Source organism: Podarcis pityusensis, assembly GCF_964106645.2.
Source record: "Podarcis pityusensis genome assembly, chromosome: 15".
Lineage (NCBI taxonomy): Eukaryota > Metazoa > Chordata > Lepidosauria > Squamata > Lacertidae > Podarcis > Podarcis pityusensis.
Genome location: NC_138040.1, coordinates 32,274,303 through 32,293,340, shown reverse-complemented (window position 1 = coordinate 32,293,340; position 19,038 = coordinate 32,274,303). Strand labels below are relative to the sequence as shown.

General features: G+C 45.2%; 2 protein-coding genes across 3 annotated transcripts; both read right to left on the bottom strand.

The window, feature by feature from the left end:
• Nucleotides 1-1,340: 1,340 nt before the first annotated feature.
• PATE3 (prostate and testis expressed 3) lies at nt 1,341-8,075 on the bottom strand. 2 transcript variants are annotated; one of them, XM_080982677.1, is made up of 4 exons: nt 7,935-8,075; nt 6,666-6,730; nt 3,067-3,183; nt 1,341-2,355 (listed from the first exon to the last, which is right to left on the bottom strand). In XM_080982677.1, exons 2-4 carry the CDS (start codon nt 6,727-6,729, stop codon nt 2,216-2,218), a joined length of 321 nt encoding a protein of 106 aa, XP_080838803.1. In that variant the 5' UTR covers nt 6,730; nt 7,935-8,075; the 3' UTR covers nt 1,341-2,215. The 2 variants fall into 2 exon arrangements, with proteins under 2 accessions (XP_080838803.1, XP_080838804.1); XM_080982678.1 differs by lacking the exon at nt 7,935-8,075 and adding an exon at nt 7,833-7,881.
• A 3,552-nt stretch (nt 8,076-11,627) lies between these two features.
• Nucleotides 11,628-18,846, bottom strand: LOC308463863 (prostate and testis expressed protein 3-like). Its single transcript, XM_080982679.1, has 3 exons — nt 18,713-18,846; nt 15,771-15,884; nt 11,628-12,807 (listed from the first exon to the last, which is right to left on the bottom strand). Exons 1-3 carry the CDS (start codon nt 18,774-18,776, stop codon nt 12,674-12,676), a joined length of 312 nt encoding a protein of 103 aa, XP_080838805.1. The 5' UTR covers nt 18,777-18,846; the 3' UTR covers nt 11,628-12,673.
• Nucleotides 18,847-19,038: the final 192 nt, after the last annotated feature.

Below are 19,038 nucleotides of genomic sequence, written 5' to 3'. Positions count from 1 at the left end.
AATTGAATTGCATTACTGCAGTGGGATCGCAACTTACACTGGTTTGACTCATGCAATCGCAGCTTTACATGGATTGCCAATAAATAAATAAATAAATAAATAAATAGAAAAGAGGCGGGAGACGCTTGCTTATTTATTTATTTTTATTGGATTTATATGTTAGGATATAGTTCCGTTCCACCTTAAAAGGGTACAGGCATGACTATTGTGTGTTACATGCCTGTTTACATTTCCAGCACAGTCTGCTGGGAACTTCCGTTTTGTATATTGCTTTTGCTTTGCTGTTTAGCTGGACACAAAGGGAAGCAGACATGTTTTTTCCTTTGCTCCTGAACTATGCTGAATAAATGCTGTAAATATGCTTACACACGATTCTGTCCGCCACTTCTGTTGTGATAAGATTTATTCACTCTGCTGATAGAGCAGGCACTGCTTCTAAACGTATCTGAGGCTCGTGTCGCTGATTGATGCTGTTCCAAGGGATCGCTGTTCCAAAGGATACTGTTCCAAGGTGATCGCCCGGCTGCCGGCCGGTGGCTGGAGCCAGCTGGGGGCCTTCCTGATGCCCCCGTCTCCCCAGCAATATCCCATACCCAGAGATCTCAGGGCGGTTCACAGAACAAAATCAAATTATAAAACCACAATATACATAATCAAAATAAAAACAACAACCGAATAACACTCCCCCCCCCCAAAAAAAGAACCTCATTCTAAAAGGGTGTTGGATGTCAATCAAATCAACAAAAGGCCTGGTTAAAAAGGAACGTTTTTGCCTGGTGCCTAAAGGCGTATAATGAAGGCGCCAAGCGAACTTCCCTGGGGAGAGCATTCCACAGATGGGGAGCCACTGCAGAGAAGGCCTGTTCTCCTCCTGGGCTCTGGAGGCTACCACAAGATCTCTGGAGGCTCTCATGAGATCTTGGACAGCAGGAGAGGATCCAGGGGTTGTTCTGACTTAGCACAATTTTGCCTTTACACTCAACCCTGTATATACTTTAAAAACACTATAATCCACTTTGGGTATGATTTGATGGGAAAGGGGCCAAGGGGCCTGTAACATAGACTATTTTAGAGCTTATTTTTGTAATCCCTTCTGAGAGCCTTTTTGCCTGAACGACAGGGTAAAAATACTGTAAGTAAGCACATAAAATAAAATGGATAGCTCAGCTGGTTAGAGTGTGGTGCTGATAACACCAAGGTTGCAGGTTCAATGCCTGTTTGGGATGGCTGCATATTCCTGCATAGCAAGGGGCTGAACTACTAGATGATCCTCAGGGTCCCTTCCAAATCTACAATTCTATGATTCTATGAAATAAATGAGAATCCACTCAACACACTCATTTGCTTTCTTCCCCTCTTGGACAACATATACTTTATTTTGCAAGTGTTCTCTCTTTATACAGACAAAAAAGTTCACAGTGTTGTACATTTAAGTATGGTCAGACGAAAGCACACTCAGAGATATTATTGCTGTCTGTTCAACAAAGGACTTCAGCTCCTAGTCATGCCATGCCATCCACTGTCAATCAAAGTGAACCGAAAGGTAGGGTTTTGACACAATCTAAGAGAACTGGAGGGGAGGGGAGCACTATGGAGTTAACACCGAAACCTGCAAATAATAATTGCAAAAAAGCTCTTGTAAAATCATTATTAAAAGGTTTGATCAGGGAACGAAGCAGCAGGAATAACCTTTTTATCCAAATCCCATAAAATTGTTTCCACATTGTTTTTAATAAAAGTTACTGTTTAGTTAGGGACGCGGGTGGTGCTGTGGGTAAAACCTCAGTGCCTAGGACTTGCTGATCGTAAGGTCGGTGGTTCAAATCCCCGCGGCTGGATGAGCTCCCGTCGTTCGGTCCCAGCTCCTGCCCACCTAGCAGTTCGAAAGCACGACAAAGTGCAAGTAGATAAATAGGTACCGCTCCGGCGGGAAGGTAAACGGCGTTTCCGTGTGCGGCACTGGTGCTGGCTCGCCAGTTGCAGCTTCGTCACCCTGGCCACGTGACCCGGAAGTGTCTTTGGATGGCGCCGGCTCCCGGCCTCTTGAGCGAGATGAGCGCGCAACCCTAGAGTCGGTCACGACTGGCCCATACGGGCAGGGGTACCTTTACCTTTTTTTACCGTTTGAATATTAAAACAAAACAAAAAACCCCCCAAAGGACTGAAGGATGCAGACATTAAGTTGCCAGAAAACGGAGGAACAGAGAAGCTAAGCTTAGTAAAGCTGCCAGATATTATTTTTATTACAGTAATCTGTTTGGCAACAATAAGTATACTTTATGTAGTCGGTGCTCAAGTTGGTGACTGTTACACAAACTGAAGTGCAACCGCGGTGCACTCGCCTGATATTTCCCCCTGCAAATGAAAAGTAGGAAAGAGGAGATTACAGAGGATCTGCACAGAGAATCCCTGAGTGTTGGTACATGCTCATCATTTCTACGCATGACTCGTGTTTTATAAGCTTCCTCCATACTGTGTTGAAATATGAGGATAGGTGGGGTTTGTCTGTGCTTGATTTTGCTTGTGCATGCATGTTCATGAAGCAGATGGGGAATATTAAAAATAATTTAAAAATTCTATTAGTCCTGTCTTCCAATGCTAGGACAGGGATTTATGCTATATATATATATATATATATATGAATTCTGGGCAACAGGGGTGCCAACTTGAATAACATATGAGGGGCAAGTAAGCTCCGTCCCACATAATCGATCACAAGATGTGGCACACTCACACCATCAACTTGGGGGGGGGCAGCTCCCTCAAATATTTTATTGGGGGGGACTAAGGGGACCTTGGCTCGTAGGAGTAGGCTCCTATGCTGGACAATGTAGTTTGTTAAGGGTTTCCAGGAGTTGTAACTCTCTCAGGGTGACTACAGTGCCCAGAATTATCTGACGGGGGAAATGTGCTTAGTATAGTGTGCTTGCAGTAAATTAATTCACATTAAATTGAATTTTGGAATGAATGCATTTCAAACTACTAGTTCTCGCAAGCCTGCTTCTTTTAATACTTCACACAACTCTAAGAGTAAATTGCCCATACAATTATTTCCCACAGAATCACCTTTGGAAATTCTTTGAATGAAGCAGAATCTGCTGGGAGAGACATCACAGATTTTCTGTTTTGAACATGTGTTATCTTTTCTAACTCTGGTACATTTGTGGCATTTAAGTCCTCCAACTGAATGAGCAAACAGAAAGGGGAAGAATGTGAGGTCAAAAATATAGATATAAACATACCAAATACAATCCATCTTGAGAAAATGGTCAGACAGGCCAATGGCCAGAAGGATCTCATAGAATTCTTGCCACAGCAAGCAGTGGTGAGTTAAGGCTGGCGGCAGGCAACTTTTTCCTCAGGGGAATATGGTCAGGGGAATATGCTGGCAGCAGATGGGTCAAAAGCCCAATGGAGGTGATGACACCAGACCCCCCAAGTGTCCCTATTTTCCAGGGACAGACACAGATTTACAGAAGCCATCCTGGTTTCTGATTTGATCCCGGAATGTCCTGCTTTTCCTTACGACCTCCCTATTTTCATCAGTGAAATGTTGGAGGGTATGGATTTATCCAAACCCCCGAGCCATCTGAAGACAGCCCTGTATAGTTTTTTAATGGTTAATGTTTTATTATGCCCTTACATATGTTGGAAGTCAGTCAGATGAGCGGGGTATAAATTGGAAAAATATTATTATGGAATAGCACGTCCCTATTTTCAGCAGAGAAATGTTGGAGGGTATGTGACACCCTCTCTCTCTCTCACACACACACACACACTCCCCAAAATGTCTGCACCCCTGTGTGGGTATCAGCTTCCACTTGCACCCTGCCTCCCTCCCACCTCCTGGGACACCCCCCCCCCCTTACTAGCTTGCATCCAGCAGGTCTGTCCAGATGTACTAGAGGGCCACATAGAGAAAGGTTGGCACTTTCAGAAGACACCATATGACGAGAGGAAATGCCCATGTAGAAGAGTAGAAGAAGAAGAAGAGTTTGGATTTGATATCCCGCTTTATCACTACCCGAAGGAGTCTCAAAGCAGCTAACATTCTCCTTTCCCTTCCTCCCCCACAACAAACACTCTGTGAGGTGAGTGGGGCTGAGAGACTTCAAAGAAGTGTGACTGGCCCAAGGTCACCCAGCAGCTGCATGTGGAGGAGCGGAGACGCGAACCCAGTTCACCAGATTACGATTCCACCGCTCTTAACCACTGCACCACACTGGCTCACATGTGACTCTGGGCAACTGGAAACAACGGAGCATGCCTTTTTTCACTGACAATACTATACAGATATACGAGCTAGGTTCATCTTGTCTACACTACATAAATTCCCAGGTTTCACAGAACAACTTTATACCTCCCTGCTGCTTGAAGATGAAAACCCAGATGTTACATACTTAGTTGCTAGATTCTGCACTGCCATAATGCATATGCGTTGAAGGATGGTTTGTGCCACAAACTAGGCTCAAAATGCAAGACCTTTGCTCCTTCACGCTCCCTCCCTAATACAGTGGTACCTCGGGTTAAGTACTTAATTCATTCCAGAGGTCCATTCTTAACCTGAAACTGTTCTTAACCTGAAGCACCACTTTAGCTAATGGGGCCTCCTGCTGCTGCCGCGCCGCCGGAGCAAGATTTCTGTTCTCATCCTGAAGCAAAGTTCTTAACCCAAGGTACTATTTCTGGGTTAGCGGAGTCTGTAACCTGAAGCGTATGTAACCCGAGGTACCACTGTAATCGCTTTTAACAGTTTGTCCTTTCTATCTTTTTAAGTATGTATGATATAATCATCTTTTAATTACTTGGGTTTGTTTGTTTCTTATCCCTTATGTGTTTTAAGTCTTATGTGTTCAGTTTATCTGTATGTTTTATCTTATGCTGGTCTGTGACCGAAAAAAAGTTTGATACTGATACTGAGAAAGGCTGAGCGCCTCATGTGACCTGAAAGGCATGGATTGCACACCTGTGAGTTAAGGGAATGGTTCTGCCCTATAGAAAAATGTTGGGACACTTGTCAAAAACTCCTTGTTTTGCAGAGAGGCAGTGTGGTGTAGTAGTTACAGAGTCAGATCAGTGGCGGTGTTTTTGAGCTCAAGCCAAATAAAAGAGAATAATATTACCACAACAGATCCTAGCTGAAGTAAAGGTCACAGGAAGTTACAGAGGCTAAAGTTTAGCTCGGAAGTATCTCAAGGAATTCTTAATCACAGTAGGCAGCAATGATTTAAGGCAGCGGTTCTCAACCTGTGGGTCCCCAGATGTTGTTGGACTACAACTCCCATCATCCCTGAGCTCTGGCCTTGCTAGCTAGGGGTGATGGGAGTTGTAGTCCAACAACATCTGGGGACCCACAGGTTGAGAAAGGCTGATTTAAGGGGTTGTATATGTATGTTTGCACATGTGGGTTTATGTGCAGATAGACAAATACATTCTCTTTCACACACACAGGTATAGATCCCTCCAAAAATGTTTCCCAGAGCAGCTTACAAACTATGTCAACACATATACAGTGGCGGAGCAAGCTGATTGGGCGCCTGGGGCATCACACATTCAGGACCATTCACCTCTGAGGAGTCTGCCTGCCTCCTCCCACTCAGCCACCCTACAGCTGAGGGAGAGGCAACAGGCGGACTGTTTGGGGCAGCACGGAGCCTGCGGGTGCTCAAGCCACCACATCACTCCCAGGAGAAACGCGCGATTCGGGTGCACTGCAGGCCCTGTGGTGAGTGCCGCCCACCATTTTGTCACCGCTCTTAGTGGGGATACCCAGGGTGGACCACACCCACCGCACCCCTCTTGCTACGTCCCTGCACATATATAATACTAAAAAACAACAACATTAAAACTCTTTTGAACATTTTAAATTTCTATTCCTTAAACCAGTATGAAAAGCCAGCATAAGTCATATGAAACTATATGAAACATTCGAGGAGGGTGCTTTAAAGAGAGGCCATATAGCACCAAAAGTTGGAAAGGGACCTGGAAGACATAGTGGGTAGTGTCCAACCAAATTGCCTCTGGAGCAGGCCCAGGGGAAACAATACACTGAAGTTAGGCATCATGACTAACTTCTCTGTTGGTTTCAATGTGTCCACCCTATGACCTAGTTGGGTACCATGTATCAGCTTATAGAAAGAGACATTGAAATCCTCTCAATGGGCTGTACTGGGGGAGAGGGGATGTCAGGGAACTGCCATCAGTGCCGGAGGGAGAGAGCAAAAGCCAGAGGGATTCCAGAGAGCGTCCAGGGATCGGGAGAAGCAGCCCATCTTCTGGGGAAGAGAATCAGCGTAGCACCAGTGGAGAAGGGGGGCAGATGGGGGAAGCGGCGAGGCGGTCCCATGACTCCTTGCCTGGGACCAGCGGGGAGAGTAGGGGTCCTCCGTTGCCCACGCCCTCCTTGCGCAGAAGGCTTTCGCGCAGAGAGAGTAGGAGGAGACTAGGCGTCAAAGAGCTTCTTTGCTGGAAGAAGTTTAAGAAACGCCCACTGACGGATTCTGCCAGCGATTGAGACAGCCACGGGTGAGTGGCTGTCCGGACAGAAAAGGTTCACTTTGGCAACCCAGCCAGGTGTTTGCACCCAGCCGCGGAGATAAGCACCGGCTTACGCACGAGCAACCCCTAGAACCATCACAGGAGATATCCCTGCCTTTAGGACTTACCTGCTGCTAAAGAGAGTATTATCAAGAAGCCAAGAGCTACAATCTTATTCATCGGAGCCTTCATTCTAAAAGGATCAGATAGGAAAATAAACCCATGAATCCGATCTAGAAAGCATGCAAGGTATTTAGTACCTTAGATATGACTTGTACAGGCTAACAGAAAAGTTATTTTTTACCCTTTCAATTGTTTAGAAATCTTAAATATTAAAAAAATGAGAACATACACTTTAATAACACATTTCCACTTCAGTCTGTGGATTTTTTCGGGGGGGGGGGGGGAGAGTCATGAAAAAGAACCAACATTTTAGTGCAAATTTCTCCTATTACACACATGTAATGCAATTTCCCCCATTTTTTGGCAAAGTGATTTCCCCTTACAAATACATCTTGCATGTTATTTTCACTAATATATGCATTTATAAGCACACCTGACCCCAGTTTATGATTTTTGTACACATTACTTGCATTGCAAAATTCAGAAACTTATGCAAATTTTGAATGATTGCTTTCTTTGGTTTGCACATAGCTTTAGAAGGGGCAAATTTGGTGAGCTTGCCTTTTAATGAAATTTCTCCCCCATCTCTAGTAAACAACAGCTCTGGATCTTCCATATGCATATGTGGCTAATGCTCGGGCCCCAAAGTGACTGCAGAGATATCATCTACTCCTTTGGAATTCCATGGAATTCTAGTCAATTCTGAAAGCAGAACTCCATGGCAGGTTGTGAGATCCATCTCCACAGGAGCGGGACTCATCCTATCGCAGAGGATCTCTTGCATACCCTGCTTCCTCATTAACCCCTGCTTATATCCAAAGTAGTGGGGCGCGGGTAGCGCTGTGGGTTAAACCACAGAGCCTAAGACTTGCTGATCAGAAGGTCAGCGGTTCGAATCCCCGTGACGGGTTGAGCTCCCGTTGCTCGGTCCCTGCTCCTGCCAACCTAGCAGTTCAAAAGCACGACAAAGTGCAAGTAGATAAATAGGTACCGCTCCGGCGGGAAGGTAAACGGCGTTTCCGTGTGCTGCTCTGGTTCACCAGAAGCGGCTTAGTCATGCTGGCCACATGACCTGGAACCTGTATACCGGCTCCCTCGGCCAATAAAGTGAGATGAGCGCCGCAACCCCAGAGTTGGTCACGACTGGACCTAATGGTCAGGGGTCCCTTTACCTTTATATCCAAAGTAATCAGACATCAGGCAACATCACTTCTGTTAAAACTTGGAGCCAGAAATCAAAGAGCAGAATGGGTAAAGATGCAACCATATCTCACCTGGTGGCAGTAAAAGCCACTTGCTAAGCACCTCCCAGTCCTTGCTGGAAAATAGCAGGCAATGTTCTCCTTGAAGTTTCACCAAAATCCAGACAGGGGTCTTAGATGCTTCTGCTGGGAAGGAAGTGCATTGAAACGTTCCACAGACGACGGGCATTTGGTCTTTGATGAAATTGAGTTTCTCACTGGGAAAAGGTCAGTGCATGGGCAGCCCAAGCTGGTGGCATTTTCATGAGGCCACAAAGTGCACCATGACCCTGTTGGTTGGAGGACCTCTAGTAAAGATCAAATAATGATGCCGTGGGCTGGTTGGGCCATTGGTACATTGGCTAATATTTACAACAAAAGGCTATTTTAAAAGCCCAGCATTCCAGGCTGTGTAGGCACTATCCAGGGGTCAGCAAACTTTTTCAGCAGGGGGCCGGTCCACTGTCCCTCAGACCTTGTGGGGGGCCGGACTATTTTTTTTGGGGGGGGGGAATATGAATGAATTCCTGTGCCCCACAAATAACCCAGAGAAGCATTTAAATAAAAGCACACATTCTACTCATGAAAAAACACGAGGCAGGCCCCACAAATAACCGAGAGGTGCATTTTAAATACAAGGACACATTCTACTCATTTAAAAACACACCGATTCCCAGACCATCCACGGGCCGGATGAGAAGGCGATTGGGCCGGATCTGGCCCCCGGGCCTTAGTTTGCCTACCCATGCACGATCCATTTAAAGCAGAACAAAGGCACAATCTCCCCCTCCCAAAGAATCCTGGGAACTGTTGTTTGTTAATGGTGCTGAAAACTGTGACTCTGAGAGGGGTAAACTACAGTTCCCAGGCTTCTTGGAGGGGGCGCTTTAAAGGTACGCAGCCCTAGACTATGCGTATGTCAAGAGGATTCAGGAAGGACTTGGTCTGTTATAGCTCTTTCTCTGACAACTGAGGTATGGTTAGTCATGAGCCCATTGAAACTTTTCATCAGGTCAGGAAATTTCAGCAACAGAGAAACCATGCCAGGGAAAGTGGCCCAGTTTCAACTGAAATAATTTTTATTAATTTTTCCAACATACATTTAAAATATCCAATCAAAATTTTCACATCTTATCTCTTTTAGACTTCCTTCAGCCTCTCTAACAATCATCCATATTTCAATTTTTTTAACTAAGCATTTCCTAATTTTTATATTGCATTTTATATACCTTCATCCTTTTAATTTTTCCGTAACAATATTCCTCAAACATTCACAGAACTTCTTGAAATCCCACTAGCGTTATTTGCTCATCACATATACATTTCAAATAATCAGAAAATTTTCCCCAGTCTTCGATGAACTTTTGGTCTCGTAGATATCTGATCTTCCCTGTTAGTTTATCCAGTTCTGCATACTCCATCAATTTCATTCTCCATTCTTCTAACGGCGGCAGTTGTTCCTGAAAGTGGCCCAGTTTCATGTTGGCCGACTACTGTTGGACACTCGCCAGGGAAGCCTGGGTAGCTTGTTTGGTTAAGAGCATGGTGAGGATGATGCCAAGGCTACAGGTTCAAATCCCATATGGGACAGCTGCATATTCCTGCATTGCACGGGGGTGGACTAGATGATCCTTGGGTCCCTTCCAACTCTTAAGATTCTATGATCCCTGAAGAGGTGCACCCAGTGGCAAAGTGGTCAAGATCCTGAGCAGCTATACAAGCAATGCAGCATTGGACATAGAAGCTGGATTTGACCAGCACATGTTGCAGGTACATCTTCCTCGATTAATAAACTATTGTGGATCTTTAAGAAACAGCCACCAATCAAATAAAAATTGCTACTTTTATCTCAGAGACATGACTTTTGAGGGGGAGAATTGTGCAGTGCATTGCCTCTTTCTTGTCTGAATGGAGAACTGGCGGGGGGGGGCTGCTAGTCTACTGCTCAAAAGCATTGCTCTCTTCCCGTTTGACTCTGGCCCACCCACCCACCCAGCCCTTGAAAGATTGCCCAGAAGGGATGTAGCCCTCAGGCTGGAAAACGTTCCCCACACCTGCGTTATAGCCTTCTCCAACCAGTTGCCTGGCCCTCCTCCCAAACCGGGGAAATTAGCCTTGATGACAGAGCATTCACTTTGCATGCAGATGGTCCCAGGTTCAAAACCAGCATCTCCAGGTTGATCTGGGAATTCCCCCCCCCGAAACCTTGGCATGCTGCTGCCAGTCAGTGTGTGCAGTAAAGTGCTAGATGGACCAATGAGCTGAATTGCTAAGAGGCAGCTTCCTATGCTGTATCCTGGGTTAGCCCCTCTGCTAACTCAAGGGAGACTAATTTCTTCCAATTTGCCCTCCCTCCAACATCCTCCCTCATCACCTCTCCCACTGTTCCAAATAGAGGATTCAGAACCCAGTCATCCTCTATTTTGGTGCATTTTTGGGAGGCAGCACGACCAGGCGCCGCCTACATGACAGGCCCCCTCACTGGAGCCAGGCTCTGGCACATGAGAAGAGTATGGATTTGATATCCCGCTTTATCACTACCTGAAGGAGCCTCAAAGTGGCTAACATTCTCTGTTCCCTTCCTCCCCCACAACAAACACTCTGTGAGGTGAGTGGGGCTGAGAGACTTCAGAGAAGTGTGACTAGCCCAAGGTCACCCAGCAGCTGCATGTGGAGGAGCGGAGATGCGAACCTGGTTCCCCAGATTACAAGTCCACTGCTCTTAACCACTACACCACACTGGCTCTCCGAGGCAGCTTCCTCATGCCCTGCCACATTAGTTCCACTTCCGGGTCAAGCCTGACCCAGAGACGCAAGTGTCAGAAAGGTGGTGTTGTCCATCTCTGATTCTAGGTCTTGCAGCTCCATGCCCCCTCCTGGTCATGCCTGACCAAGGGGTGGGAGCGGCGGGCTACAGTAGGTGAGTGTGCCTCCTGGTAGCATGCCCCACCCCCAGCACGCCCCCACCCCCGGTGAGCCCACACCACGGAGTTGGGGGCATGGCAGCAAGATGGTGATGGCCCAGTTTGTTGCTGCTGCTTGGATCATAGCTGTCAACCTTCCCATTTTTTGCGGGAAATTCCCTTATTCCAGTGCCGTTTCTCGCTGCTTCCTGCTGCTATCCTGGATTGTTAGATATCCCGTAGACTGTCCCCAGGACAGGTGAGGCTGCTGATCCCTTATTTTCGAGGCTGCTGATCCCTTATTTTCAAATCTGAAAGTTGACAGCTATGGCTTGGATGTGGGAGGGGGGTTGGGGTGGGGAGGAGGACAAAGAGCCTGCTATTTTGCAAGCTGCCTTGATGTGTTTTATGAAAGTAGGAGTTATAAATATTCAAATCAATCAATAATAGAATCTAGCCGCTTGGTGTTCACAGCGCAGGAGAGGAGCACTGCAATGCAGGTTTTTACCTTCTATGGAAAAACTTGTAGATCTGGCACTCCCCAATCCGGAGCAGATTTGGGGGGGGGGGAGTGATAGGGGCTACAGGTGAAGATATTGCCTTTTTTCCCTATTTCAGTGATGCAAGCCATGCGACACCATTCTTTATCTTGTATGAACAGTTCATATCATTTAGTAACAAGATACACACTTGTTGCCTCTTATATTTTAAAAGTGACTTAATAATAAAAAAATAAGTAATTGTCACACGCACAAATGCCGGTGAGATTATGCATTGTATTATTCAATATTATGAATCAGTTGAAAGGGAAGACCTTAGACCCTCTATATTTCAGTATTTTCCGCTATGACACAACTTTTATTATATGTATGTGTCTGTGCATGCATGTAAACGCAGATGATTTTTAGTCAAATTTACATATATGAATGCAAAGTCTCAATCTGACAATTAGATAGTGAGACAGTGTCAGGGACAAGGCTGTATTGAACACCTGGGAAGAGTCAGACACAGGAGGTGAAGGATTGCCAGTACTAAGAGAGACAGAGTCCGACTCTGGAGACGAAAGATTGCAGACAGAGCAGGATGGGGTGGGCTCAGCCCCCCTTCACCAAGAGTTCCCTGAATCAGCTAGAGCAGCAGACACAGACAGCTCACAAGAGGGGGGAGGGGAGAGATAGGTGGCAGTGAGAGGGTTGCTATGCAACCAGCAGAGAAACAGCATGCTGAGAGTTTTTCTTTCGAGAATTGGGAATTATACCCTCCTTCTCCCCGAACCCAGAGAGCTGAAAGGGTTAAAGTGCAACAGAAGCGCAAAGGAGGAAGGGCTGGACTTTGGAGTCCTTCTTGCTGTGATGGGGCGGAGACTCAGAGTGACCAACTCGTTTCAAAGAGCAGCAGTCTGGGAGCCGAGCTCTGGATGTAATTTAAAAATAAACGTACCATAAAATTGCAGGAGAGTTGTTAATTCTTATCAAGGCTTGCTTGCCTGTCTGAGATCATTACAGATAGTTACATTCTTTCTTGGGTAAGCATCATGCATAGGTGTGCCTGCATGTACCCAAGAAAAAGCTGTCCCCCGGAACAGCACAGGTGAGTTAAAGAGAAAACCCCACCCCACTTTTCATGCACCTCCCACTCTACACATCCTTGGGGATACATTGCAAGGAAGAATGCAACCAATACAGGGGATGTTGCACAATATTCATTGTTGTGTGGACACAGAGCAGGCAATATTCCCATTTCTTAAAACGAAAAATCAGCACAGCAATGCCTTGGAAATGTGCTCCAGTATATGGATGGGTCTTTTGCTGTGGAAAGCTGGTCGGAGTGGAGCAGCTCCACCCCAACTCAGGATGTGCTTAGCCATTTTTAAACCCAAACATTATGAATATTACAGAAATCCTCTTCACAGCAAAAGTTACTGACTCTTGTGCTCTTTTCGATATTTACGAGCTGTCTGCAGATTTTGCTGCAACCTCGGTAAACTCTCTTAATGGCTCCTCCTGCAAATAAAATAAGAGAGATTATTCATTATAGAGGACTGGTGTGAAGGAAGTTCCTTCTGTTCTGGGTTATTCCATTTCCCAGACCTCTGCCCATAACAAATGCTGACAGGTGGAGTTCACCCATCTATGTTTATTTCTGTACTGCAGCACCTGAAGGCAAAACTGATGTGTCCCAACAAACCAATTTGTCTGGCCTTCACATCCAAAGACAGGGTTGGGAAAAGGAAGCTAAGGGCAAGTTGATATTTTAAATGATTTCGCACTGACTGGGATGGGGTGGAAGGAGCTGTGTCTCTCCAGAACTGAAGTCCAACACAGAGGTCCAGCGCCGAGGGCCTTCTGGCAGTTCCCTCGCTGCGAGAAGCCAAGTTACCGGGAACCAGGCAGAGGGCCTTCTCAGTAGTGGCACCCGCCCTGTGGAACGCCCTCCCACCAGATGTCAAAGAGAAAAATAACTGCCAAACTTTCAGAAGACATCTGAAGGGAGCCCTGTTTAGGGAAGCTTTTAATGTTTAATAGGTTATTGTATTTTAGTGTTTTGTTGGAAGCTGCCCAGAGTGGCTGGGGAAACCCAGCCAGATGGGCAGGGTATAAATAATAAATTATTATTATTATTATTATTATTATTATTATTATTATTATTATTATTAAAAGCTGCCTTGTATGGAGTCAGGCATTAAGCTCAGTGTTTGCTATGTTCCCGTGGTACACTTAAAGCACTATGATGCCATTTACATAATCAGGGCTCACCCCAAAGAATTCTGGGAATGGTTGTTTGTTAAGGGTGCAACTAGACTTTATTCCCCACATAGAACTACAATTCCCAGAGTTCCCTGGGAAGAGGGATTGATTGCTAAACTACTCTGTTCTCAAACACTGTCTAATCTACACATGTGTAAAATCCAGCTACTAACATTCCCTCCTGCTCTTTCAACTTTAAAAAAATGAGATAATACAAATGCCAAACTTCCCAAAAACATATTAGAAAATATTGTGGGAAAATACTGTGGGAAAATACACACATTAACAGGATGCCATACCCTCCCCCCACCAAAAATGTTCTGGTAAACCATCATGTCAAAAAAAGAAGAAGCTTATATTCATGTTGATGTATATCTGCCCAACTTATTGCAAATGTTTAGGGGGAATTTTAAAACATTGCTGTTCCTGTTGCCAAGAATTAGGTACTTATTTCTGGCAACCTTGAAACTATTAGTTGTGAAAACATTTGGTTGTTGTCAATTTGTTTTTGTTTTTATTTGTTTTGTTTGTATTGTTTTATTGCTCGCCACCTGTGGGTGCTTTGTGAAGAAGGGCAGGATAAATGATAAACTGTGATAAATTATTTTGTTGCCCCCGTTTTCTGTGGATTGTCTTTATATACACTGTTCAGAAATGTGAATGATCAACAGCACATAAATGCCATAAATACAAAATAACAATCTAAGCAAAAAGAACAACCACCAATAACAGTTCACTGTGTGAACCTTCCAGAGAATGTTTAGTGTTCCAACAACAAAACCACCATTTCCTCCCCCAATTTTTTTAGTGAATGATCAAAGCGTCCTGTCTGCTTGCAAGCATTTAACTAAGCTAAATAGCTGGATACTAACATCACATATCAAGATTTCTGGCACTATTCACCTAGACCTGCCATACGTCAGGAAAATGCCTGACATGTCCTGGTTTTCAGGTGTAAAAATGGCTTTGGGGTGAATTTTGCAGAATCTGCAAAACGTCTGGGAAAATCCAGGTATATGGCAATGCAATGGAAAAAGCAGTAGAGGCCTCAACAACTTTGTGGGTATCAGGCAACCTTAATTCACCTCAAGTTAATGTATCATTTTCCAGAATTTTGTTAGCAGCATTGAGGATCCAGCAAAAGATTTGTTATGTACTGAGCTGAATCCTAGAACAATAGGATCCAGAATGCAGCAGTCTGATTGGTCCGCAGGAGCCACCCAATCCAGCTCCAGGTGGAAGTGAATCAGTGACCTGATTGGTCTGCAGGAGCAGCTAATCAGACTTCTGGAGGAAGTGAATCCGCAACCTGATTGGCCTACAGGAGCAACCCAGAATTAGCCAATCACGTGGGGCTCATTGTGTAAATAATGTATATATAGCAGACGTTTTGGGGAAAGTTTCATTCTTTGCTACTAAAAGCTGAATATAGAGCATGAAATTCACACTCGACTCCAAGTATATTTAGATTGCTTGTGGATTTATCTAGGGTAGATAACAGATGGAGCTGAGGTTTCACTGGGAAATTGTGCATGGGTTATCCACCTCACATTGTTCGACACTTTACTCCAACATTTTAAAATTGGATCGCAATACCACCAGGTAAGGATGAAGCCTGTTGCCAGTGCACTGTACTGCCACTGTTGTCATTAAGGGCAGTTTTATCAGTTTACCTGGCATATAAAGTACAGTGGTACCTCGGGTTACATACGCTTCAGGTTACATACGCTTCTGGTTACAGACTCTGCTAACCCAGAAATAGTGCTTCAGGTTAAGAACTTTGCTTCAGGATGAGAACAGAAATTGTGCTCCAGCGGCGCGGCAGCAGCAGGAGGCCCCATTAGCTAAAGTGGTGCTTCAGGTTAAGAACAGTTTCAGGTTAAGAAAAGACCTCCGGAACGATTTAAGTACTTAACCCAAGGTATCACTGTACTATATTGTGAAATGACCATGATCTCCGCCAATATAGCTATAGCTACCGTCCCCTTACCAACGCCACGTAAGTATGCAATTTTTAGATCTCTCTCCTCCTGTTACATCTACGGAAGACCCAACAAGAGACAGTAGCTCAGTTGGTTAGATCGTGGTGCTGATAATGCCAAGGTTGCGAGTTTGATCCCCGTATGAGGCAGCTATGTATTCCTGCATTGCAGAGAGTTGGACTAAATGACCTTTGGGTCCCTTCCAGCTTTATGATTCTGTAAGATTAGAGGCATTACCTCTGAACAATCTTCGAGTGTAACAGAATCCGTCTGTTCGGCATTGTCTCTGCGGAACGGCACAAACGTTATCTCCATTAACCCTTCGACAGGAATGGCATCTGAGTCCTGCAACTGAGCGACACCAGCAAGGACATGGGGCTAAACAAAACAAAATGCCAGCCTAGCTTGAGAAGTAGATCAAGGGGTCTGAGGGGCCAGCAGCTGATTTGGAAGAATCTCATGGAATTCTAGCCACAGTACACAACTTTTGGTTTCCCCGCCCCACCTTTCATCCAAGGAGCTCAAGGTGGTATTTATGGCTTTCCCCCCTCCCCATTTTATCCTCACCACCACACTGTGAGGTTGTTTGGGCTAAGAGACAGTGACTGGCCCAAGGTTACCCATGAAGTTCCATTGGTGAGTGGGGATTAGGTACTTTTCTGACACTCAAAACCAGAGGTCAGCAACCTTTTTCAGCCATGGGCCGGTCCACCGTCCCTCAGACCATGTGGTGGGCTAAACTATATTTTGGGAGGAAAATATGAATGAATTCCTGTGCCCCACAAATAACCCAGAGGTGAATTTTAAATAAAAGGACACATTCTACTCATGTAAAAACACGCTGATTCCCAGACCGCCCGCAGGCCGGATTGAGAAGGCAATTGGGCCGTATCCGGCCCCTGAGCCTTAGGTTGCCTACCCCTGCTCTAAACTGTACTCCATCTTGGCTCTGAGACCAATGTTCCCCTGCCCCTTTTGAGATCACACACACACACACAGTGCTTTTTTCTGGGGGATACGCAGAGGTATGCATACCCCTAAATATTTTGTAAGTCTTTGTACTTTTGTCCATTTACTGTATTTATTTTCCACAATTTGAACTATAAAATGGTGGTTTTCCTGAGTCAAAATGAGAGTAAAGTTAAAGGGACCCCTGACCATTAGGTCCAGTCGCAGATGACTCTAGGGTTGCAGGAGCTCATCTCGCTTTATTGGCCGAGGGAGCCAGCATACAGCTTCCGGGTCATGTGGCCAGCATGACTAAGCCGTTTCTGGCGATCCAGAGCAGCTCAAGGAAACACCATTTACCTGCCCACCAGAGCAGTACCTATTTATCTACTTGCACTTTGACATGCTTTCGAACTGCTAGGTTGGCAGGAGCAGGGACCGAACATTGGGAGCTCACCCCGTTGCAGGAATTCGAACCGCCGACCTTCTGATCGGCAAGCCCTAGGCTCTGTGGTTTAACCCACAGCGCCACCCACATCCCATGAGAGTACTGTACCCCTAAACATTATTTTAAGAGAAAAAGCACTGTGTGTATGTTTGTGTATATTGGTCTCCGCATTTTCACAAGGGTGGCTGTGAATGCTGTGAAGCAAAAGGCTGGCAGCTGCCATTTTCATTTCCACAGAATTCTCAGAGCATGTATTCAGGTTGCAAAATTGAGATTTGGGGTGCGGGGATCCTGGGAGTGCATTTCTGTTTGGGTAATCCTGGGAGAGCATTTGTACATGGAGAGGCTTGGAGAAAACGGAGGGATGTATCTATGCACATGGTACATGACTTTGGTGCAAGCAAGTATGTAAACGGATAGTTTTTGGTGCTTCTGTGTGAGATTTTGTGTGTGTGTGATCCTGAAAAAAGAGAGTGCTTTAGGTTGGGTAACCCTGGGAGAACATTTGGGGCAGAAGAGATTTCCTGAGTTTTAGTGGGGTGGTTTGGCAGGAACGTTTAAGCTGTGCCACCAATTAGGGTGAACCTGAATATATGTAATTAAACTCAAGATATTACGAGACACTCATAAGTCTGCAAGGATGCGCTTCCTAATTAAATCTGGGTAAGCGTATTCATGTGTTAAGAGTTCTTGGCTTTTAACGACTGTTTTATTGAAAAGTTTGAATTATGATTTGGATCACAATGAGAATAAAGTTTAAACCTAAGCGCTAAAAAAAAAAAAAAAAAAAAAGAGTTGCACCCCTGCACATCCTGTTTGGGTAAGCAGGAGAAGTGTAACAATACGTGTGCTGTTTTTGTTTCTGTGCAACCTGGAAGCCCCCAGCTCAGGTGTGGTGAACCTTTGGCCCCCAAAATGTTGCAGTACAACTCCTGTCCACTGGCCATGCTTGATGGAGCTGATAGTTGTACTTTGGCAACATCCAGAAGGCCAAATGTCCCCCATAAGTGATTTCGTTGGCAACCGATTATTGGGTCCTTTGGTCTGATTGAGCAATGCTCTTCTATCTAATGTTGGGATCCCAAACCAGGAATAGGAAGAAGAAGAAGAAGAAGAAGAAGAAGAAGAAGAAGAAGAAGAAGAAGAAGAAGAAGAAGAGGAGGAGGAGGAGGAGGAGGAGGAGGAGGAGGAGGAGGAGGAGGAGGAGTTTGGATTTGATATCCCACTTTATCACTACCCGAAGGAGTCTCAAAGCGGCTAACATTCTCCTTTCCCTTCCTCCCCCACAACAAACACTCTGTGAGGTGAGTGAGGCTGAGAGACTTCAGAGAAGTGTGACTGGCCCAAGGTCACCCAGCAGCTGCATGTGGAGGATCGGAGACGCGAACCCGGTTCCCCAGATTACGAGACTACCGCTCTTAACCACTACACCACACTGGCTCTAGAAATACTATTAATTCATACAAATTGCATTAAGTGCTGCAAGCACTCAGTTTTAGCATTTGTCACTTTTTGATTGGTTAACCCAGTTTTGCTTGGGAGCCTACAGAAAATGTAATACATTGGTACTTGATTGGCTTATAAAACCATTCATTCATTCCCACCGACAATACTAACCTCTTAATCCCACCAATTCCTAATTCCAGCTCTATTTACAGAGCATTCCTGGCCCCAAGATGATGCTAGCATTGTCCCAAATAATTCTTGAAGATTCCTTGAATTTAAATCCTCTGAACTGGCTGTGCCCCAATATGCGACGCTTTACCCCAGCTTATGGACTTACCTGTTGCTAAAGTGAGCATCATTGAAAAGCCAAACACCAGAACCTTATTCGCTTTAGTTTTCATTCTATAAAGGGCAGAGAGACAAAAAGAACCCGCTCAAGTCTGGTCTAAACAGCATGTGAGGTTTCCCAAGTCTCCTCCGCCATATTACGTGGTGGTGTTGAAACAGTCCTGCTTACCTATTTATATTCTCAGTCTTGGCCAGGTTATCAGTCAACAGGAGACAGAACAGCCAGTAATTATTATGATGCAGACATGCACACCTGCAAACATTAATTCGTTGGTTTGGTGCTTCGGGCAACAAACAGCCCACAAAATGTTCCAG